At 49.2% G+C, this 23,976-nt stretch overlaps 1 protein-coding gene across 3 annotated transcripts in view; it reads left to right on the forward strand.

Moving 5' to 3' along the window:
• The window catches only part of sema6e (sema domain, transmembrane domain (TM), and cytoplasmic domain, (semaphorin) 6E), a 37,148-nt gene extending 23,275 nt beyond the window's left edge, over positions 1-13,873 (forward strand). Inside the window, exons 17-18 of one of the 3 annotated variants that reach the window (XM_029128493.3) lie at positions 2,042-2,197; positions 9,991-13,873. In XM_029128493.3, the coding sequence (XP_028984326.1) occupies positions 2,042-2,197; positions 9,991-11,312 (1,478 nt within the window). In that variant the 3' untranslated portion in view covers positions 11,313-13,873. The remainder of the gene's footprint in view (positions 1-2,041; positions 2,198-9,990) is intronic. The other 2 variants (XM_029128495.3, XM_029128496.3) reach the window with 2 other exon arrangements.
• The last annotated feature ends 10,103 nt before the right edge of the window (positions 13,874-23,976 follow it).

Here is a 23,976-nt window from a genome sequence, read left to right on the forward strand (position 1 = left end):
ATGGCCAGGAGCTGCACCGGCCAGGCTGCGTAATGCCCTGTATCAGGAAGGATCATCATCCCTGTCACGTCCCATTACTCCCCCGCCGGCCGCATCACGCGCCGCTGGCACGGCCAGAATAGAAACACAACAGAAGCCCGGCTGCGGCTCTGACATGGTGCTGTTGGGACGATTATCTAAGGCTGCAACATTCAGAAGTCGTCATTATCCATTAGACAGCTCTTGGCAGCTTCACTCACTTTTATCTGCACAACTAAAGCACCCGCTCAACTTTTGAGGAGTTTTTAAAGCTCCTCGAAGTCAAATCCCTTTGTCACTGAACAAATTGGGACACGAGGGACCTACTGGCAGCGGTTGATCCGACACAGTGATTAGTAACAACGCTGGGGCCGTCGCGCTCGAAGACGTCGGCCATTCCTGCTCAGCACAGCCATCCATCCCGCGTCTCCCATCCCCTCCCTCAGAACAGAGGCCGCTTTGTCTGCCAGAGGCTCCGGCCTCAACTTCCACAGAGTCTCGATGCCTCCGCAGCCTGTGAAACCTCTCTGCTGGAGGAATCACCGCTCCGTCGGGGCCGAGACGTGATGAGCAACGCTCCGGCTTAATCCTGCGGGGCTTTGCCTCCCCAGCGCTGCACCGCCTTGTTTGAGCATCTAAACATGTCTGTTGTTTTTTCTGGCTGATTCACAGAAAAAGCCTTTTAAGTCCCTGCACTGAAGATCAATTATCGGCTTTCCTAGACAATCAAACGGCCCATATGCCGAACAAAGCTGTTGTCGCACGGGGGCGTCGGCACGAGAGCGCTCCAAAGGCACACGCTTCCCCCCATCACCCAAACAATAGCAGGCAGCCTGTGTGTGGAAGAGAACACATGATGTGACCCCGTGCACTTTCACAATAACACAATCCTGCTAAATTGAAGTTCTGATCAGTGGAGCTGCCGCGCCGCGGTGCCGGGGACGAGCACCCCCCCGGCGTAGATTTAATTTACCCGGCGCAGATGGTGAAGTGATGGGGCGCCGCGTTCCGAGTCAGCGCTGTCAAGTGCTTCACAGTGCGACGAGGAGGAGGAGCGAGGGCCGTCCTGCCGCGTCATCACCACTGGGCCCGGCTGCTCGCTGGACCTCGCACGGCGCTGCGCTAATAGTGCAGTCAACAGGATGAGCGTGTGCGACGGAGCCGGCGGCGGCTCGCGTCCTGAGGCGGCCGTTCGCGCCAGCGGCCGTTCGCGCCAGCGGCCGTTCGCGCCAGCGGCCGTTCGCGCCAGCGGCGGCGCCTGTCGCTCAACGCCAGCTCACGCCCAGCGTGACATGTGTTTCACCACGTTTGAAACGTCTGCCTCGACGGCGCATCCTTTGAAGCCACTCCAACCAGCCGGCGGTGTCTGGTCCCACTTATCTGTGAGAACACTTAGTGTAGCAAGCAGAGTTTTAATGGGGTCGTAGTTCACGGCTGTGTGAAAAGGAAGGTGTTGCGTTCTGTACAGTGGATGGACAAACAAGGATTAGATGATAATAGGTTGGTGGTTTTCTCAGCATGAGGCAATTGAATTCAAACACGGTGTTTGTGTCCGACTCTGACGCTGATTGTTCTCCAAACCCTTTACTTTAATGATGGTTCACAGTCCTCGTTTGCGAAGCCGACTTCCCTCTGAAGAACCGCGAGGAGCTGTAGTGAGACATTTACAGAGTCAGAACTGTGCTGTGAGATAATACTTTAAAGCAAATGGGTCATTTTCGTGTGAAGGCAGCAGCAGCGCAGGGAAGAGCAGGATTTCGTTGAAGCGATGTGATGGACGGGTTTCTTCTGCTCTCTGTGCTCATCACGTTGCTCACCATCATCCACAAGTCTTTGTGTTAACGGATGACGGTTTTCTCTCCACTCAGAACTCACATCACCTCATTTCTCTGAAGTTTATTTTGAATTTTTTGTCCAGGCTGATTCACATTTCACTAATCACTCACTCTGTTGCCCCCTCCTCCTCCTCCTCCTCCTCCTCCTCCTTCTCTTCCTCCTCCTTCCCTCTTCGCTATAACCACAGGGAAGACCACACCCACAAGCGCCAGCACCACCCATCATGGGGCGGCATTCCCAAAGGAGGCAGGTGACCCTGAAAGAGGTACAGGTCCTGATGGCCCTCCCCCAGTGGGGGAGCAAGGGTCACCTGACTTGGAGCCAATCAGTGTGGAGATGGAGGGTAAGGGGCAGGGACTCCTCAGTGAACTCTGACCTGCGGGGGTTGCACTGCTGGGCCCAAACGCTTCACCGTGCACCGCTAACGAGAATGACCACTAACGAGAGCGTTCCCCCTGAATGAACAGACTCAGACACGCACACCAGCACGGCTCCGTTTCCATGACAATGAGCCTCGCTCCTGATCCATCCTCGGCTAATTCTGATGATGACTGATAAGTGATAGCGTAACCATGAGGAAGGAGTCCTGACCCTGTCATGTGCTGCTGCGTGTGCTGATGTTTGTAAATGTTCTTCCAGGGAGAATGCAGCCCTTTAATTAGCTCACTAACACTTAACTCTCAAGTTTAAACAAACTCTTACAGAAAAGCATCAAGCGTCACTAATTGATTCCTTTGATCCGTGCACTTAATTAGTCTCTGTTATGAGACGGCTTCACTTAATGCTTCGTCTTGTGTGGGTCGACTGAGGGATGTGAATGATGCAAAGTGAAACGACTGAAGCTGCTAAAACCGTGATGAAGATGGTTCAAGAGTTTGTAGAACATGATCCCGAAGGTTCAGCCTCACGTGCGACGCGACGCTTCCTTTAATTAAGTCCTCAAGACTCGTTGAGAGTTTTCCAAGCGCCACCCAGTGAAACTCGTCCTCTCTGTAACTGGTTCGTTACAGCTTCTGTTCGTTTTTTAGAAAACATCAATAGAGTCATTTTCTTGTGCTGAGCTTTTTCTCCATCACTATTGAAGACTATTTAATGAATTAAATTTGATTATAATTGGCGTGTGTAGTAATAAAACTTTCTTTGCATTTAAGTAATTGCAACAAAAAAAAGTGCATAAAGTTTGAAAGCAGTGTAAAAAGTCTGTGAGCTGAGTTCAAACTGAGAAACAAGTTCTCTTAAAAAGCTCTGTTCAGCATCTGTCTGTCACAACAAACTGTCCTTTGCGACGTGACTGACAGCAGCAGGTTCTGGAATGACATCGTTTCCATGTCGGCTCAGCTGAAAGACACGAGCAACATGTTAGAATCAGATTCACGCTCGACAGGTCGCGAGAGCAGCGACTCCTCAAAGGGTGAAACGCATCTCACGTCTCAGCAGAAACAGAAATGACACAAAGAGGTGGTTTTGGAGAATTAGACTGAACACAGTTACGACTAACGTCACTCAACAATGACTCAATTGTGACTCTGCTGCCTCAAATAAAACAGTGAGGATGCAACAGTCACGTCCTAATAAATCACAGCACGACCGTCCCAGGAAACACGGACGCCAGAGAATCAACAGTTTTTCTTCACATTATTACACGTTGTCCTTGAACCTGAACTAACTAGCGCTTCTAAATGACTCTGGAGCTATGACAAAGTGCAAGAAAAGTCAGGCGCTCAAATGAGAACGTAAGAAGCTCCAGCTACAGAGAGCGAGACGGATGGTTGCGGCGTCTTCAGTATGTACCTGCAGGTTGAGGAGGCAGATAAGCTCCAGCTGGACTTGATTCAGGGAGGCACTTTTTGTCCTGCCCTTGTTTGCGAGCACAGGCCCCAGTCTATAAATCCTCAGCCAGTAAAAAGCGCTTCCATTCACACAGACAGACTCTGGCTGCAATGATGAGCTACTCAGGCTCAAATGAGAAAAGCCCATAACAAATAAATAACCAGCGCGCTGAGTTGGGCAGTGGAGGAGGCTGTAATAGAAACAGCAGTGCAATCTATTTCAAGCAGAGACTGTGACGCTGCCAGTCCAATCAGACGAGGCCTGATAAGGCAGGAAGCTGCTGGTGTGGAAGTAACAGCACACGGCTTCAAACGGGCCTCCAGTCTCACCCGCTTCCTCCCTCGTCCCCACACAGCAGCAGCTGCGTCACCAGCCTCCCAGCAGCGCAGCAGAGACAGCTTCTGGAGCAGAGCAGAGCAACCAACACGGAGCAACGCGCAAGTGGACGCACGCGTGTTGCTCCAAATCGGTCCCTGTTTCCAGAGATTGGCTCGGCTCGAGTCCAAAGCGCCGCGGCTCCGTCACGGCACTCAGCACTGGGAGGCGGCTGTGCAGCAGCGGCCTCCACTCTCTCACAGACGCATGAACGGACACTAGCGTGACGTGATGACGGATCTGACGTCAAAGAACCGATTCATGACGTCCACCGCTCCCTCCTTCAGTGCAGCAGCTTTTAAAGCTGAACTCATTAGTGAAACCTGTCGACCTGCTATGTAGAGAAACTCCAGCAGCTCGAGTGTGAGCAGGGAGCACCCAGTTCTGGTTCCGGTCCACTCTGGGAGTTCTCCTGCTTCTCACTGACGCTCACACATGTGATGAACCAGCGGCTGATTTGATGACGTGCTCTGGGAGGTGGCGCCATAATAGAACGAAGTGAGGCGGGCGTTTCCAGACTCATTAGAACCTGCAGGGGGTGAAGCCGGGCTGAACCACCTCCTACAGAACGGCTCCGGTTCTGGAGGAGGCGCCGCCGTCCCCTCTAACCATCGTCATCATATCTGTTCTCACTGGTTTGCTTCAGCTTCACTGTGTCTAGCACTGATTCCTATTGACTCAGACAAACAAAAGGAACAAAAGGCCGTTCAAACTTTACTGATGATGAAGTGTCCACATTTGTAAACATTCAGGCAGCTTCAGTTTGACCCTTCTGCCAAAAGTCAACGCACCAGTGAGGATGAACAAGCGTGAAACAGATTTTAGGTTCCGGGTCCGGTTCAGGCAGTGCCTTGCTCTGGCTCCGTGGTGCAGTCGTCAGGGCGTCTGACGGCAGGGTGAATGACTTCCTGTTGCATGGTGGCTGTGGATGCTGAGCTCGGCGTCGCAGGGATCCTCGGGCCCACAGTGATGGACCCACGCAGCCCTAACCCTTACCCTTCAGTCTCTCACTGACCTCTGGGGGGCGTTTCTCCCACTTCACTTGCCTGTTTTCATTTGTCTTCCTCTTTATATTTTGAGTAACCTGTTGGTTGCACCTGCCTCCTTTCAACTTTCTCTCTTTCTCTCTCTCTGTCTCTGACTTTTCATTCTGATCCGTTTTCCTGAATTTCCATCCGATGGCTGAAACTGTGGCAGATGTTTGAGTGGCCTGTGAGCAGTTTCTCCGTCTCTTAAAGCGACAGTTCATTCCAAAGACACTTCTTTATAAATGTGATAGGAAATGCTCTGTTATTGAAGGTTACGGTTTCTTCAAACCTTTTCAAGTTTTAGCTTCAAACATGACTTGTTTCAAAGAGTCTGGCGTGAACTGTCTCTTTAAGTTGGTTGGTGAAGATTCTTCCAGTGACCTTTGACTCAAATACCAGTTACCAGGTTGCTTTGGAACCATTTTCACTTTTCCAGCCACTGATGGGATAACACACGTTCTGTTCTGTGTTTCTGACGCAGTTGCATGTTGAGGAGGGACGTTGTCGAGTGCATGTGTCATTTCTGCTTTATTATGACTTGTGAGAAGTTGAACATGTGGCAAACAACACTGTGTAATTCACCTACTGTAAATAGACTAGGTCTCCGTTAGGCCTGGATGCACAAATCTATAGTGAGTTGGAGCTTGTAGGTTTGGTTCATGGATCCCTGAACAAGGCCTTTGATGCCTGCTTTGTTCTACGGTTGTTGGAGCCAGTGTGTTCTGGTTACTGAAGAACCTTTCTTTTCATAGCACAGGTGTAAAAGCTGAAGGGCTGCACGCACAGCGAGGTTCTGGTTGCCAGATGTCGCAGCATACTTCATTTACCAGTATTCAATCAAAACTGTAATGAAATCTATGCTCCGCATGCATCAGCACACCTGGAATGGAATACACTGCTCATTACTACTGCTTTTCAATTGGAATGGATCTGATACATTACATCATATCACTTTAGCTCGTGTGCATATATTAAACCCGCATCCAATTGTCTGAGCACTGAGGTGGAATATTATGCAAATTCCTAATAACAAGTGTACATGATTGAATTCACTCCGTCAACTGCCGCGAAGCGCGTGCAGCCAGTGCACACGCACACGACTGGCTCTGTTTGCTAATCACGTCTGTCAGCTCACAGATATCAGGTGTTAAGGCTGTCAGATGACGAGAGCTCAGCGTAACGGGCCAGAGCTGCTCTGCTTTTCAGCCAGTTTGGGAGAAGGAAACAAAAAGCCCATTTGTTCCAATCTTTAACCTCAGGCTGTCTTTCAGGAGTTAAATTGTTATTTTTAGTGTGGAAGAAATAAATCTGCAGCATTAGCAGGAGGGGAGGGATAATGCTCGCCTGTGAAGCCCGGGGCCATTTTGTCTCGTTGGCTTGGAGTAGCCATTAAGGGAACAATTACACGCACTTGTAAGCTTGCAGAAGCAGAAACTAATTAGGGCTATTTTGAAACATCTTCACTTGACGCATAAAAAGGCGACACAATTTGTTCTTCAGGTTACAGAGTGTTTAAACAAGCCCTTGACGAACCCGCGGACGAGTTACGTGTGAACGGAAACGTAGCTGTTCCCGTTTGAATGATTTTGTGCCCGACTGTCTGGTAATAAACATCGCTTGTGGCGACTTTTTCACTCCGTGTCCTTCAGCTGAGGATGAAACCTGTTCATATCATGACTGATTGGAGCACATTCAAGAGGCCGGAGCTTAAAAACACGTCGACCACTTGCGTGACCGCTCGCGTGATGCCAGGTTTTCTCATGGATGAATTCTTTTTTGCATTGTGTGTGTGTGTGTGTGTGTGTGTGTGTGTGTGTGTGTGTGTGTGTGTGTGTGTGTGTGTGTGTGTGTGTGTGTGTGTGTGTGTGTGTGTGTGTGTGTGTGTGTTGCCAACTAGGTCCATGCTAAAAGCTGCTGAGTTGTTGCGCTCCTCCTGCGGCGTGTGTTGAAAGCGCTGCAGACTGATGGTCTGTCACTCTCCCCATCACCGCCTCCCTCCTCTCCTTCTCGCCGATACCTTCACCCCCTCGTCTATTTATCACTCCGTCCCTGCGTCGCCTCCTCCTTCCCCCTCCTGCTTGTCACAGTCCTCTCTTCCCTCGCTTGCATCTACTCATGCAGCCCATCTGTCTTTTTACCTTTTGGCAGACTTGGGTACGTCTATATTAAGCCTTCGCTGAGCCGAGCCCATGTTGACTTGACACAGGAATAAGATGCGACAGTGTTGGAGAACATGACTGTGGAGCGATGTGAACGTGGAACGAAGCATCATTAATTAGGCGTCCGCTTGAGTTAGAAGACTGTTACGTTCCCCCATGAATTCTGCTCCCTAAACACCAGTATATGTACATGACTAGGCCGCTGAGCTGAGGCTGTGATTCACTAGTGTTATTTGACTGTGACCAGTGGCACCATATGTCCTGAACCCAGAGATGGAGTCATCCAGGCTGCTCATGGAGCATGTTGTGACAGGTCATTCATAGGCTCTGGATCTGTTTAGCTCAGCTGCGCTTCTCACCCCCGTCGCGCCACTTGACTCATCCCGTTCCACCATGAGGAACCCCTCAACAGGCCGTAGCCACAGACGGGGAAGGGGGCGGTGTCGCAGTCCAGAGGGAGCTGATGAGTCATGGCTACCCAGAAGCCACGGGGTGCCGCGAGGCAGCTTTACTGCTCATTACCAAGGCTGCGGATGCTGATCAGTCCGAAGCCAAGGCGTGGAGCTGCAACCAAGCTGCGGAGCTGATTGGCCACGTCTCTAATGAGACCAAAATCCCCCAATCAAAAGAAAAGGTATTAACTGGCTCCGACAGCGTCGCCCTGGATTGAATCTCCCACTGGGATTGCAATTATGATTCATGACTTTTTAATACGGTCATAAGTCAGAAATCATAAGAATAAGTAGCTAAAAATTGAGGATTTTTAATTGGAAGCTCCATTCAGACACTCTTTCAGGAAAGATTACAGTGCACCGCAATATTTCTTCTTGGTAGGAGAAGGTGTCGCGAAGCACCTGGAAAAGGAGGCAGTGAGACGTGACAATAAGGAATAAGCCTCCACCCACACGGGTCCACGGCACATAATGAAGAGCCAAAGTCTGTAGCAACTTCATGACCTAAATATTAAACTCTGTACATGCAGGTCAGTCTTTGGTGGAGATGAACCAGTAAGATGCTGGAAATGTTAAAAATGGAAAAAAGGAAAAGGGCGGCACGGTGGTGCGGTGGGTAGCACTGTCGCCTCACAGCAAGAAGGTTCTGGGTTCGATTCCCGGAGGCGGCCCTGGTGCCTTTCTGTGTGGAGTTTGCGTGGGTTCTCTCCGGGTTCTCCGGCTTCCTCCCACAGTCCAAAGATGTGCATTAGGTTGATTGGACTCTCTCCATTGCCCGTAAGTGTGAGTGTGTGAGTGAATGGTTGTCTGTCTATGTGTTGCCCTGCGATGGACTGGCGACCTGTCCAGGGTGTACCCTGCCTCTCGCCCGTAGCCAGCTGGGATAGGCTCCAGCACCCCGTGACCCCGCACTAAGGGGTTAAGAAAATGGATGGATGGAAAAAAGGAAAGAAATTATTTGTTACGAAAGCGTCAGGAAAGAAAATGACTTTAGATTTTACTCGTGAGCTTTTATCTGTAGCTGATCAGACTCCACCTCTAATGTTTAGCTGTAAACACACACTCGTCCTCTTTAACACACGGCCATGTTCACGACGACGTCGCTGTCTCAGGAGTTCAGTAAAATAAAAACCTTTGGACCTGTTCTTCAGACAGGGACGGAAGAGCTGTTCTAAATGGATCTGGGCTGTTGTGGCTTCATTATCTACTTTACTGTCAGACTCAGGACGCAAACACAACACTTACTTACACAGTACTAATGTATCTCTAGAAGCAACAACATACAGCGTTTGCTAATTAATGTCTCCAAATGTCTTCATAGTGTGGACGCCCACAGCAGAACTAATAGAGTTCATCTCCTCTAAACTCACCCACCAATCATCATCATCATCATCATGATTTGAATTGTTTCAAAAACTATCATCAAGGCTGATTTAGACATAATTTTCCATTTTCATTCTCCAACAAAGCTTTCATTAGCTGTTGAATTTAACGTGTTTGGAACACCTGCATCTGGTGCCCTCTGTGGTGCTGCTCCGTCGTCCCCGTCCACAGACTAATCAGCTTCACGGAAGCCGCCGCTGAGGGCAGACGAAGGGCTCTGACACCACAGATGGCAGCAGCATCTTGCAAATGAGCTCTGATTAGGAGAGGTGGCAGGTTTCACTCCTCTTATCGCCGCTGCCATTCACGCCATTAGGAAGCCACAGTGCAAGGGTCACATCACACAAGGACATTTACATGGTAGATTTAGCCCAGCTAAGTAACCTTGTGCGTTTCGCTGCTGCACAGATTGTCCCCTCAGCTTCATTTCGAAAGATTCTGACAACCTCATTTACGGCTGTTCTGGCGAAGGCGCCACTAGATAGACCTGTTATTTTCTGGCTTGTTCGTCACCAGGTGCTCTCTCCCCTGATCCTCACGCTGGAAAGCAAAGCCTGTGAAAATGACACCAGCTCCTTGCTGCTGTGCTCCCATCAATATTTAAAGCTCTAATAACATTCTGGAGTTGGTTTCTTGCTGGCTGGGGATCTCTTGGCCTCTGCCAGTCTGAGGGGAAAGCACAGATCCTAGAATAAGAGACTGTATTGATCTATTAACAGTAGAAGGAATGGAAGCCAAGAGCTTGGTTCAAATACCTGTCCCACGCTGCTTTCCACATAGCGCAGCCAATGTAAACACAACCTGTCTGTCCCAGCTGCTATGTGACCCATATTAGCTCCTGAGAATGTTTTCCAACCTGGTCTATGAAGCTCTGACTGGAGGATTATCACTCTGTTTCTGTGTTTTTAGGTGTGAGACGGCCACCTGAGCTGGAGAAGGCAAACCACAGTGTCCACTATACGCTACTGATCGCATGCGTTTTGGTGGCTTTCGTCCTTGGCGCCTTCCTCTCCGGTTTCCTGGTCTCCTGCTACTGCAACCACACAAGCCACAAAACCAAGAAACTGTCTAAAGATCCTGAGGCACCGATTCCACACGCCTTGTCCCTTCGCAGCCTGGCCAAGCTCAATGGCCTCCTGGAAAGCCAAAGTAAGGATGACAAGCTGGAGGTGTCGTCTCCGAAGATCTACAATTCTTTCTTTGCCAATAGCAAGGAGCACCAGCCACCAAGGCGGAACGGTCATCACGCGATGACGATGGGAGACCTGGTTCACCCCCACCACCACCTCCACCATTCCTCTGAACTCTCTGGTCTTCCCACGCCAGACTCGACTCCAGAACTGCCCATCAAGAGCATGAAAGCCTTCAAGAACCGGTGGGAGAAGAACCAGAATTGTAATAATGCCAAGGAACCAAAGTCCCACAACATCGGCTCTAGGCCTAGCTCGGCCCTGCTTCACCAGCAGGTGTACCCTTACTCCCACAGTCTGTCCAACGGGCAGCCCGTTGGTGGAGGTCCCCTCCATCCAGAGGAGCGCAAAATCCACAATGTGGAACGAGTTTTGTCTCAACAGCCTTACGCTGGTTACTCTCAGAAAGTGATGGAGGTAACGTCACTGGATGAGCTGCTGAAACACATTCATGACCCAAATGGAAGCAAAACCTCCCAGTTAATGAGTCCATCCAGTCTGATGGCCAGTGGTGGCGTTGGGCAGCTAACCTTTGCTAACCGCATCCAGCCACAGATCCCCGAGACCGAATCCGCTCCCTACTACAGCTCATCCACTTTGCCTCGAGATAGCCTCACCCGCCGCATGGACGTTCCTCCAGACATACCCCCACAGCACCAGTCCACTTTAGAGAGGAGGCAGTCCTCCCAGAGGCACTCGCTGATGGCTGCAGCCTCCAAGATGCCCGGCGGAAGTGGAGTTAGTGGAGGAGGAGCAATGATCCCCCGGCAGCACAGCTTCAGCCAACGAAATGGCGGCTCCCACCAGCCGCCTCCCCTCCTGGCACGAATGAACTCAACAGGCAGCGCCTGCGAGGTCCACTACCCGCTCATCCCCAACGGATACCTAACCCGCCAGCACAGCTACAACGGAGAGCAGGAGCTCCCCCACAGGGGTGCCATCGTCCGCCGGGCCTCCTCTCTCAAACCCGATGTCCCCCCCAAGCCCTTGTTCATACCTGCCACATCCCCCGTCAGCCAACAGGGGAAGTTCAACTACTGAGGGGGTGAAATCCTGGACTAGAGAGGGCGCCTCCCTCGTTGTGTCGTCTTATAGGAACTCCCATCTAAGGAAATGTACGACCTGAAAAAACACAAGCAGTCACGTGACAGCCAGTGCCACTGTGGACGAAAGCCTCAACCAAACTTTTCTGTCCCCCTTCTATTTGTCCAACGAATATCTTTGTACCATATTGGTATTGCTCAGCTACTTGCTTATTATAGAACCGCAGACTTGGGTGACGTGACGCCACCTACTTCTACTAGGCTGCCAGTGTCCTCAGTGTGGATTTACAATGCAACATGAAAGCATTGATGACGGCAAAACCTTTCCACTTCCCTCCTTGAAGACTGAGAAGCAGGAGGCTCATGCGACGCTTGGTTTCATGCTTTTGCTTAACCTTTTTTGATGTAGTGTTGGTATCCAGTCCCCACCCGCCCCTCCCTCGAATGTGTTTATATTATGCATGTGTGTGTATATATGTGTGTGTTTATATCCACACCGTATATGTATACATATACATATGCAGTATACGTAACCTGTGGTGAAAAGTCAGCAACTTCCCCAGAAAGTAGTTCTGTCTTTGCCTTACTATACTCGTTCATGTTTGGGCATAACAAACGATCCCCTGATGTAATGAGGATGCACCTCATCAACACCACTCACTGTCAGCTGGCTAAAAACACAAAACCAGATCAGTTCATGTTCGTGACACCAGGAAGACAGTACTTCAACAAAGCAGCTATCGTCTCTTCTCCCTTATCTTTTCTATCCCAGCTGATGTCAGGTAGAAACTACAAAACCGGCTCCATTCAAGCTCTGTGAGAATGTTTCTATAAGATTGGTGCTCCACACGTCTAGTGGGTCTAACTTTCTCTGAAGCAGAATCAATACTGTATGTTGTGACATATTTGGACCCAAAGAGAGCAAGATGAACACAACAGGCCATCGGGCTCAGTGAGAACAAAATGAAACATTAAGGACTGCAGTTATAATAATAATTAACTCTGTGGCTATTGGTTGTAAATAAAGGAATAATTACTAGCCAAATTTTAACTGTATGTGTAAATGTGTGCCTTATTTAATAATAGTGTGTGACATGGGGGTAGGGGTCAATGCAAGGGGCTCCAATGGCTACTATGCTACAGTATATTGTAGGTGTTTTCTTTTCTATGGTCGTCCGTATGTGTCACAGTATCTATTGTACATTTGAAGAGTTTCATTCCACATTAAGAATTTTGTCACCTTTTCCGAAAATACGGTAACTTCAAGTATGATTGTAACAGTTGTTATTGATTTTTTATTTTTTTTCGTGATGCAGTTTTTGGAATGAAACCCTTCATTTCTTTGTTTTTTTTCTATCCCACATGTGTGAACCTGCAGTTTTGAGCAACGTGCGTATTCACAGCTGGAGACTGCAAAGATTCAGGTTCGCCTTCTTTCATCATGCTGTCACTTTCCACTGAGTGTCATTTTTTTCAATTGGTGCCATTAATATAAATATAAATATGCGTTTGTCGTTTTCACATCCCCTTGTTTTCTGAAGCAGCAGGTCACAGTTCCTCTTATAACCAGCAGATGTGCAACCATTGTAGGAGTCACTTTTATTTCATAAACACAACCAATATTTGGCATTTAAACAAACCTTTGAAAGTCTGTCAGTAGTTTAAATAAGAGTTTAAATAAGAACAGGATTCCACACATTATTTGGTAGAGCACATTTGTTAGACCACATGTGGTTTGCTTCTCCTGCAGTGGCTGCTGCTGTGGTTTGACTGATGTCAGGGTGTCAACTCCAACAATACAGCAAATAAATTCTTTTAATGAAATCTGTTTAGACCTGGAAAAGTGCAATGAACTTCACTGTGGTTGAGCTGAGATTGTCTCCTGGACGGTGAAACGCGTGTGCTGAGGATTTCCCTTGGGTCCGGCCATAGCAGTCTGCTCCGGCTCACATTCATCACGGCTTCAAGATGTTGCACTTTCCAGCAGAGTCGCTTTGGCCACAGTTGGCTGGAACTGTAATCAATTCTGCGAAAACAGCTCTGCGCTATTTATTGTATCCGAAAGTGGTGTTTATTGATTGAAATTCCCAGAGCGCATTTGACCCGATGTAAAGTTTAGCGTTCGCTCTCGAACTCCAGTAAATTAAAGAGAATGTGACCAATCAACCAGCGTTTACTGGAAGAAAATGATTTGGATCTGGACATTAACAGGTAGTGGAGGATTAAATAGCCTCTCAAACAGCAAATCTGAAGCGTCCGGCTTGATTTGGGCTCATAACCAGGATGTTTATAAGAGGAATTGTGGCAGCTACAGTGCTTGTCCTTTTTAAATCTGCCGGTGACAGGTTGTATGAGAGGAGCCGTGTTGCGTCTAACAGCTCCATCAGTGTTTGATTTGATGTAAATACATTCTATCTGGGCAGGGTCTCATTGATTCAGTATTATGCTTCTTTTCCTGTTTGATTTCCAGGCTTCGCCTCTTGAATTACTATAAATTTGGTCTCACAGAAAACCATTGTATGTCTCTTATACTAGGAATAAAATGAAAATATGTTGCAAGTGTCTTGGGGTCAATGTGTCATAACGGTGTGAAATGGAGCTGCGTGGAGCTGCAGACCGTTTATTCAGGATTCTCTGACTCAGAGCATCAGTGCAAAGTTCCCACAGTGGCCAAATAGTATAAGATGCAGGAATGAAGCATTTCTTCAACAAATACTCTGATTCAAGAACACTATTAAATGTGAAACAATGGTGGTGGAGCTGCAGAAATCTGAGTGTTTTCTTAGATTTCTTAGAAGTTTACTGTAATAGTAGAGAAGAATTAAGATATTTCCGGTTACTAATCAGGACACCGTTTATAATGAGCTGCTACTGTGTTAAAGCAGAGCACACACTCATTCCTGCTGCTGGTTGTCTGATGCTCAGGACAGGATTGATTTGCGTCTACGTCAGACACAGCGAGCAGATCTAATGAGTCCAGCGTCCTGGAGTCTGAAGGAGGTTTAGTTTGGGTCGTCTGCACTGACTTTCACTGTGCACAAAGATTTATTTTTCCATCTGAACCATGAGGACAGAGTTCACTCTCGTCTCTACACGTTCACTTTTTGCCCACGATTTCAATAAAATGCTCCAGCAGTGAACTGATTGTTTGAAACTCCCACACTTTGTAGTTTTTGTGTAGCTTAACGGGCACAAATGGCAATTTTGTCAATTTGAAATCAAACCTGTGTGAGGAAGAGAGAGGTTGACGGGTCTGAGCCGTTTGTGTAATTTAGTCATTTAGATTCATTCATTTGAGGGAAATAAACCGGTGGGGATTAGCATTTTTAACACGGAGAGAAACGCATATTTTCAATCATCTTCTTATTGTGTTTCCAGCTGAACTTTCCTCCGGTGTGAATGCGGCCTTGTGCAGGTTTGATTACAAATGTACGGTGCCTCCAGCAGCTACATAATGGAGCCATCAGAGCCGCTTTCAACTGGGTTTGTGAGCCAGACTCCACTGCAGTCTCCATCTAATGCGCGTCCTTCTGTAAATGCATTACTTCTCTGGCTTCTCGGAAAAATCGTATTTTGGTGGTGAAGTAAAATGAAGTTTTCCTTTTAATATATGCAGAACGGGGGTCTGACGGGGCTGAGATTGACCTTTTCAGCCCAAACTGTTCTCCTAATGAGGTGCTATCGATTAGTTTATGCAATTATCCTCCCTGCAGTCTATTAGATGATCATGTGTGCGTCGGTGTTTGTGTGTCTGAGGTCACTGAGAGATGGACGTGTTCGTTGCACTTGCAGATTGGACTCGGGCCGAATAATGGACAGCGATTAGCTACAACATAATTATTGGATTTCAAAACGAAATCGCGTCTACGACAATGAACAGGTGCCGCTGCAGGAAACGCAGCTTTACCTCAGATCCACAGACGAGCGTGAGTTTGTGACCCGGTGAGACCCGGTGAGGAAACTGGGCTGAAAATAAAAGATCAGCTGGTGCGAAATGTTTTACTCTTGTATCTTATTGTTTCTGCTCGTTTACAGCAGTTCGTCTGTAGGAAATCAGAACATTAGCATCAATTTAAGAACAAACTTTAAAATGCATCATTTATGAATGTGACTTGAATGAGCTCAGTTTAAACAAATCCGTAGTCCATTAAACAACGGCTACAGACCAGACATAAGGCCTCAAACGATGCTGAATAGCAGCAGCTCAAAACAACAAGAACACAAGTAGTTAGTGTGAGTCTTTCAGTGAAACGTCCCTGATGTTTGCCAATAAAAAGGCTTTTATGTGTTCTGGCTCTGAGCTGAAACCTCGTCTTAATCTGTCTGTCGGGCGGCGCCTCCCATGTTCTTTATCTGTTTGTTTTGCCGACGATGCCAGCGCGACCCTTCCTCCCCCTTCTCACCCCTGCCTCAGCCCCCCCTCACCCCCCCACCCACCCACTCCTCACCCCTTCCTCACCCACTCCTCACCCCCCCACCCCCTCCTCACCCCTGCCTCAGCCCCCCCTCGCCCACTCCTCACCCCCCCACCCCCTCCTCACCCCCTCCTCACCCCTGAGCCTCCTGGTTCAGACGTCGCAGCAGAGCCGGGCTCGGCCTCACTTCCACCTCGTCCTCTGAGAACGCGGCTGTGAAGCTGCTTCCTTCGTTCCATTGTTCGCGTGGGTGCAGTCGCCTCCTCACGTGTGTGGATTCTCAGCACTTCTTCACTTTTATCCTGAGGTCTGGTGCCGTCTGAGCTCCGCGCCTCCTCAGGAGCGAATGCAGCGGCTGCATTTCTGCTCGACTGGAAGGATCTGAGACGAGGCCTCATTAGAGCGGGCGCTAATTTCAGCTTGTTAAACAGGCGCGACTTTCATCTCATTTCGTGACAGAGACGTCTTTGCTGAAGTTGACAGGAAAAGGAAGTTCTGTGTTAAAAGTCAGCGGCTGCAGCTTTTGGCCGTCAGGCTGGAGCGTGTGCGCAGGGCAGGACTTTTCTCCAGATCCGTTTCTAATTAACTTTTGGAGCCTTTGAAGTGGAGTCACACGTGTGTGTGCGTCGTCATGGTTTCCGCTCGGTTTGAGCTGCTGTCGCTGAGACGAGCATCACTGAACAGGACGGCTTTTCACACGGTTTGTCTCAGATGAGGCTGAAAACAGCGGACGCTTCCACACACGCAGCTGCACGTTGGCTACAACAGTGTCAGAGCCTGAACAAATGTATTATTCATTCATTCTATCACCTCTTCTGGGATTTTATGACAGCATGAACTTAGAATATTTCACTTCTCCTTTAAAGTTTTCAGGCTGGAAGTTCAATCAGTCACCGTCCACGTTTACATCATAGCTTGTGTGATGACACTGAAATCCGGCCAATGAGGCAAGTTTCCAGTGTTTGAACTGAAAAGAGGCAATTCAGCAGCTTTGCTTCTTTTAATTAGAGAAGCTGCTGCTGTCGGAATCGGGTCGAGCATTGTGATCCAGCAAAAACTCCTTTAATTAAAGGGAAAGTTTGATTGGAAAAACGGTGAAGAGCCTCGTTTTCTACTGAGCCAAAGAAACAAACCAACAGCAGCGATCACAAACGTTAAGATAAAAATATATGTCACACAGATGGAAAAAAACAGACAACAGCGCAATTGTCTTCATTTTATTGTGTTTTAATGCTGTGAATCCTTCGTCCTGTGAGTTTCTCCTTATTGTGATTAATGGAAGACGACAGTGTGTGAGGTGGACGTTAAACTGTCTGTGGCTGAGCTCTGGAAACTTGTCTCCATAAAGCTGCACCACCAGGTGCAGGAAGTGTTAATAATATATTAGGCCACAAACAGCAACAGCGTGAGTAAATCAACAGGAACCCTGAAGCAGCTGATGCGTTGAACCCTGGATCAGCTGATGCGTTGAACCCTGGATCAGCTGATGCGTTGAACCCTGGATCAGCTGATGCGTTGAGGCTGCATCTCGGGGCAGAGAAGCCCCTCGTCTGCTGCCGTCAGACGCTGCGACGCGGGAGCAGGAAGCAGGAAGTGTTCTCGTTTGATCTCCCTTTGTCCCACAGTGGATGCAGCATCTTGCTTTAAACCTGTCTGAGCATCTCAGACTGTGGGAGCCTCCAGGCGTGAGTCCGGCCCGCGTTGGGTCCAGCAGCATGCGTTCGTGTCTGACCAACGCCTCCTTGAAGCTCCTTTATCCCAGTGAACGGGTCAAACACGTGTTTTAGGAGGTCGTCCTAATATTTACATGCAAAAACAAGCTGCGCGTGTCGCCACAGCCTCTTTATCAGGAAGATAAAATAAAGTGGACTATGAAGAGTTATTCCAGCGACTGCTGCAAAAAGCCTCATAACTCTCTCTCCTCCGCGTCGGTGCTGGCAGCTCGCCCGGAGCCCGAAGGCCGCGACCGCAGCACATTTGGAGGCTTTTAAGCGCCTCGTAAACGCACGCTGCACTGTGACAGTACAGTCCCCCCCACCCCCCACTCAGCCCAACACCCACTCCTTCCCCCCAAAACGGCTTCAGTGCAAACTATTACATTCCTCAATCTGATACGCCGTCGCTGGTCTTTCATGAGCATTTCCATGAAAGAGCCTTTTCATGCTGCAGCGAGTGAGAGGAGAAATTACAGTTGTTACATGATGTCTGGGCGCCAGGAACATCACAGGCCGGGTCTTATAAAATCCTGCCTCACTGATGAAACGGAGCGGACTGAGGCTAGAGGTTCTGCTGTGGGCCCCACTTCCTCCTCACCTGATCGGGTCACGGTGCTGCTGAACGCTGTGCTGAGCGCGGGATCTTTGTGTGTTACTGCAGGAAACCCATCAGACTTCATTTTCACAGACTGTTAACACATGGGTCACAGGTTCCCAAGAACTAAACGGAGAACAGGAAACCCAGGAAGCAGAACCAGCGCGTTTGTTTTGACTGTAGCCGCCTGGCAAAAAGTCCGAAACTCAGCGGCAGCCAAGTCCAATAAAAGCACACTCAGCGTCTGAATTACTGGGGATTTGACTGTTAAAAATCACTTCTATTATCTTTAACTGTAACTTTTATTGCTGATTGTTGATGAATAATGCAGACGCCGGTTTTTAAAGAGCTTTTAAATGGATGGAGCTGCTTTTCTACCTGGAGAGACTTTCGCCTTTGGACACTGGATTTTCTGCGCTGTCTCTGTGTCTTTTCTCAACTCTTGGTGTCATTTCTATTCCAGGAAGTAAAAGAGCAGCAGTCAGCAGAGGAGCTGCCAAAGCCTTCACCGCTGTGAGCTGCTCAGCTGAAGCCCGACGGAACCGAGGCTGGAGCTCTCTGCACCTCATTGGGCCCAGTTCGCTCCTTCAGCGCTGGTGAAGTCCTGTCATGGGACATTTCTGCTGGTTTGGATCTGACATTATTTCTGGTGAATCGTGGTGTAAATGCTGCAGTAAAGGGCTGTGGACGCTGTGTTCTACCGGTCCGGTCCGGTCCGATCCGATCCAGGCCGAGGTCTCGACTCAGCAGTTCAGACACTTTCACCCGGAGACAAGCGGCCACCTGTGCTTGTCGGTTTGATGAGGACTCTGGTTTCACCGCTGCTCTCTCGCTCGCTCGCCCGCTGGCTCTCTCTCTCTCTGTCTCCGTCTGCTGTGACCCGTTCACCCTGCACCTGTCGTCCCAAGGACGTCTCACCCCGGCCTCCCCCGGCTCCTTCCCGCTCCTCTCACCCCTGCCCCTCCTTCTGGAGTCCAAACGCGCTCTGTTCTACCGGTGCCAGATGGAAGGTTCCCAGCACAACCGGTTCTGGGCGCTTTGTTCCGGTCCACAGTGAGAAGAGTTGTGAGGTCATCAGTGCTGTGAGGTCATTGCTGCTGTGAGGTCATCGCTGCAGTGAGGTCATCGCTGCTGTGAGGTCATCGCTGCAGTGAGGTCATCGCTGCTGTGAGGTCATCAGTGCTGTGAGGTCATCGCTGCTGTGAGGTCATCGCTGCTGTGAGGTCATCGCTGCGGTGAGCTCATCAGTGCTGTGAGGTCATCGCTGCAGTGAGGTCATCAATGCTGTGAGGTCATCAGTGCTGTGAGGTCATCAATGCTGTGAGGTCATCGCTGCTGTGAGGTCATCAATGCTGTGAGGTCATCGCTGCTGTGAGGTCATCGCTGCTGTGAGGTCATCAGTGCTGTGAGGTCATCGCTGCAGTGAGGTCATCGCTGCTCTGAGGTCATCAGTGCTGTGAGGTCATCAGTGCGGTGAGGTCATCGCTGCAGTGAGGTCATCAATGCTGTGAGGTCATCAGTGCTGTGAGGTCATCAATGCTGTGAGGTCATCAGTGCTGTGAGGTCATCAATGCTGTGAGGGCTGATGTGCGCGCTCTGGGTCGCGTTTCAGCCACAAACGCGGGGTTTCTCTCGTCTTCAGTCTGAGCGAAGGAGCCGCGATCGATGCTGCTGGACCCACTTCCCCCTGAGCTCAGTTTCACCGTCCTGTGAACAGTTTCCACCGTGAGCCGACGCCGTGCAGCCAGTTTGTGTCCAGAGCAGCAGCTTCAGCTTCTAATGAGACCAAGCACATTTAAATGATTACTGTGAAACGATGAACTAGCGGCGCTGCAGTTCTGCAGAAAAATGATCTGCATTATTTCTTGGGGCAAAAGTATTTTAAAGATCTATTACAGCGCCGTTGTATTGATTGGGCTTCAAACTAATATCCTGAGAGGACCTTAATTAACGCGGCAGCGTTCGTTACCAACGCTTCCTGCTTCCTGTGTCAGTGGTGGAGAATCACCTGCAGGAGCAGCAGCTGAAGCTTCAGCTTCAGGGGTGGAAGGACACGCGCTGCTCCTCACGCGTGCATGAACCGAGCTCAGACGCTCGGAGCCGATGAGGTGCAGGAGGAGAGGTTGTTGGTGCAACGCCTGCAGACCTGAAAGTCATCACAAAGCAGCAACACTGTGTGAAGCAAACGCTGTGCAGAGTCGCGTCGCAGTCGATCGTTGGCCACTGAACGCTCGTCCGTCGCTGCTCTGACGACAACGTCCTGAAGCCTCATTCAAAGTTACAGACGTCGACGTGAAACGAGCGAAAGAAATGTGGCTGATGGTTTTCTGTCAAAGTGTATTAATGCTCACGAGTTCAAAAGCTGCTGCAGCAGCATCAGCGTTGCATTAACAGTCAGCGCTCAGCGATAATTCACCAAATCACGCTGTCACAGTCGCATGGAATATTACAGCCTGAAACGTCCCCATCACCATCGCACGCCTACGTTTGACAATATTGAGGTTAGAGCTCCTCCAATAAGACCGTCATTTCCCTCTCAACTCGTTTTCTAATCACAGAGAGAAGATTAGAGGCTACTTTCTGTCGCCTTCCTTCCAGGAGCAAGAAAATTGTCTCCTTCCGTTTTCTCCCTGAATGAGTGGTGGCAGCGAAGATGATTACTCTGCAGGTCAGAAGTTAATTGTTTATGTGACTCGCATGTCGGCCAGAAATATGTCGTCTGCGTCCCTGAGAGAGAGCGAATCCCTGATGCTGCAGGAAAAAGGACGAGTGGACCTGGATTCAGCCTTCGATGCATCCTTTAAAGCTGCGGCCTCAGACCTCAGGAACGAGCCTCAGCAGGAAACACTGAAGCTTCGCACCAGGTCTGAGTGGAGCTTTAACCTGGCGTCAGTCACTGCTCACGGTCACAGCAACAGGAACAGAGCACAAGATTAGAGTCACCGCCAACAAATGAGCCGTTTCCTGACGGGTCTCACATCAACAACAGCTTCTTCAGTCGAAGCACATTTACAGCAGAATTCTGCTATTTCCATTTCGACTCAGGAGTGAAAGTTAATCCCGACCCCGAGGGACAAAAAGCTCAGAGCTGTTAATCTGATTGGAGCGACGGGATATTAGGAAAAGTTCCTCAGATGATTGTGCATCATTAATTTAAAATGGATGCATTTTGTTGAGATGTTGATTCTCTTTGATGTCGTACTTTGTGTAGTTTCCACTAACGTTTTCTACTCACCTCTCAGCACTGGTTGCTGCTGAAGAGGCTGCCTCACCTGCAGCATGGGCTGCTTCTCAATGAGAAACCTTCCACTCAATTAATGAACAATAGGGACTCCGCTTCCTTCCTTCCTTCCTTCCTTCCTTCCTTCCTTCCTTCCTTCCTTCCTTCCTTCCTTCCTTCCTTCCTTCCTTCCTTCCTTCCTTCCTTCCTTCCTTCCTCCCTCCCTCCCTCCCTCCCTTCCTCCCTCGCTTTCTTTCTTTCTTTCTTTCTTTCTTTCTTTCTTTCTTTCTTTCTTTCTTTCTTTTTTTTTTTTTCTCTCTTTCTTTTTTTCTTATCTTTCTTCTTTTTCTTCGTGTTCTTTCTTTCCTTTTCCTTCCGCCGTCTCTTTCTTCGTCCTTCGCTCCCATGTCTTCTTTTTTGGTATATAGATTGTTCAATTCACTTGAGGTCTGTACTTCGTGATTTTTCTTGGAATGGGGGTTAATGGCCCGTTTGTGATGTGTGGTTTTTTTTTTACTTAATGGTGGAAGTACCTTTTTTTTCTTTGTTAATTCGACAGCGGTGCTGTTTTTTTTCCTTGCAGGCTGGGTGTCTGATAGCGGTTCGTCGGGGTTCTCTATTTCCGAGGTGGTCCTGCTTCCATTGTCTTATTTTCCATGTCTGTGTAGGGTTCACTTCCTATGTTTCCTGTGATCCCTTCCGAAGCTTGGTTCTATGTGGTTTCTGGCTGGTGAGGGGCCGCTTTATTCGGCGGGTTGTGGTTGGACGGAGTAGGGGTTTCACCGGGGTGATTGTGTGCACGGTCGCGGTTAGATAGGGTTCGGGCAGCGCCGTGTGATCTAGGTCAGGGGGTGGGGATTGCCGTAGTTAATCTCTCCTTTGGGGTGTGATTGTCTAGGTTTTCAAGATATGGCTGACGTGGCCATGGAGGTGGGGGGGTTTTTTTTCGCTTTGGAGTGTATTTTGGAGGTCACAGTTCGCTGATCCTTACCGGCTTCTGCTTGGTTGCCTGTGTGTCCTCCTTGGCCTGATTTGCGCTTAGGCCATCTGGTGGAGGTGGTTGGGGTGGTATCCTTTTTTGTAGGGGGTTTGCGCTCGGGTAATGTGGGATCCTATTTGCTCTTCCATGGGCCTGTTGGTTGTCTAGACGGTTTCTCTTCCTCCTGTCTTTCCTACCCGTGATATATCTGGATTCGCGCCATTTCCTTTCCTTGCTCGTCTATTCAGCTTTCTTATGGGGAGGGGTCCCGTTGTCTCAACCGTGACAGCTTTCCTGAGTCGCTGGTTTCTTCTGTCGCTGGGTCTATACACTGTTTTTATAGCCGGGCGAGTATCGTTTTTAGGTTATTCCTGTGGGCGAGCAGGCCTAATTCGCGTTTTTTCTTTCCGAGTGAGCTGTGGATGTTTAGATGTGGTGCAAGCGGCGAGAGGTTGGTGGTTTGTCGTGTGGCTTGCTCTGCTTGGGGTGGTTAAGATCTACGGTTTCCCTTATCGGTTTTCGGGCTGATTTTTTTCGGTACCCTGTGGTTCAGACCCGTCTGCGGGGGGGCTTGAAGGTGAACTCTCTTCCTTCGCTTTCTGTGAGTATGTTTGTGTGATTTGCACTAGGAGGGTAAGCTCGGTTAACCTATTCCTGTGTTCGTTGGCGGGGATCCATGATCCATTGCCTATGGGTGCGGTCTGCAATATTCTTCGTATGGGAGTTTAACCTGGTCGCCTGTGTAGTTCCTGGATTTGCGGCTGCCCGTGGATGGGTTCCTTGGGCGAGTTCGCTTCCGTTTTGGGTGCGATGGTTTCCTTGGACGTGGTTTCCCCTTCGCTGGGTCGGGCTTCATCTTTGTCTCTATAAGGTCCTTTTTGCCTGTGTCCGTCTACGTCTGTATGCCTTGTCACTACCTTCCTTCCTCGCTTCATTATCCTGTTGTCTTTCCTTTTGGTGGCGCGACGCGGTAAGATTCCTTACCAGTAATAGTCCTTGGGTGCGCCTCTGATTTTTCCTTTGCCCTCGTTCCGGGGAGTTGTTTCTCGTTTTTGAACCGTAGGATTGCTGGTGACGGACTACTGTGGGGCCTTTCGTTTGGTTCCTTCCGTTCGACTTTTTGGATGTTTTGTTGTGGTGTTCACGTGATGGTTGAGAGATTGAGAAATCGCCCGTGCCATAGTAGGTTGATTATTTATAGTGTGCCGTTGTTTAAGGTCCATGTATCCTTGTTGAAGACATTTGGGGGGTCGTTCTCGTTGTGGGGTTATGGGTCCTAGTCATCCTTTGGGTGTGTCCTGGTCGTCGTGGTGGGTGAGGTATGCATGTTTTGAGGTTCACTGTGTTGTCGGATACACTCGTATGTATTTGGGGGTTTGATGTTATGGATTTATTATGTTGGGAAAGTCTTTACCGTTCCGTAGGCCCTGTCCTTCCTTATAGTCCTATATAGCTGAGAGAGGGCTGTATCATTCGTGCGCACGTGGTTTGATAAGGGACGATTATCCTTGCTTTTGATTCGGTCTGACTTAAGTCCTTTCCGCTTTGGTTGAAGGTGGTCTTTGGTGTGGATCATTTATGAGTTTTCCGGGATTATAGCCGTTTTTAGTGGGTTTCCACTTGGTCCAGATGGGGAATCCTGTCGGGGGACGTGTGTTGTGGGATTGGGGATGTGTCCAGACCGTTGTGTTCCTTGGGTGCCGGGGGGAGGTTCTGAGACTTGGTCCTTTCCAGTTGG

This window comes from Betta splendens, chromosome 16 (genome assembly GCF_900634795.4).
Source record: "Betta splendens chromosome 16, fBetSpl5.4, whole genome shotgun sequence".
In the NCBI taxonomy this organism is placed as follows: Eukaryota; Metazoa; Chordata; class Actinopteri; order Anabantiformes; family Osphronemidae; genus Betta; species Betta splendens.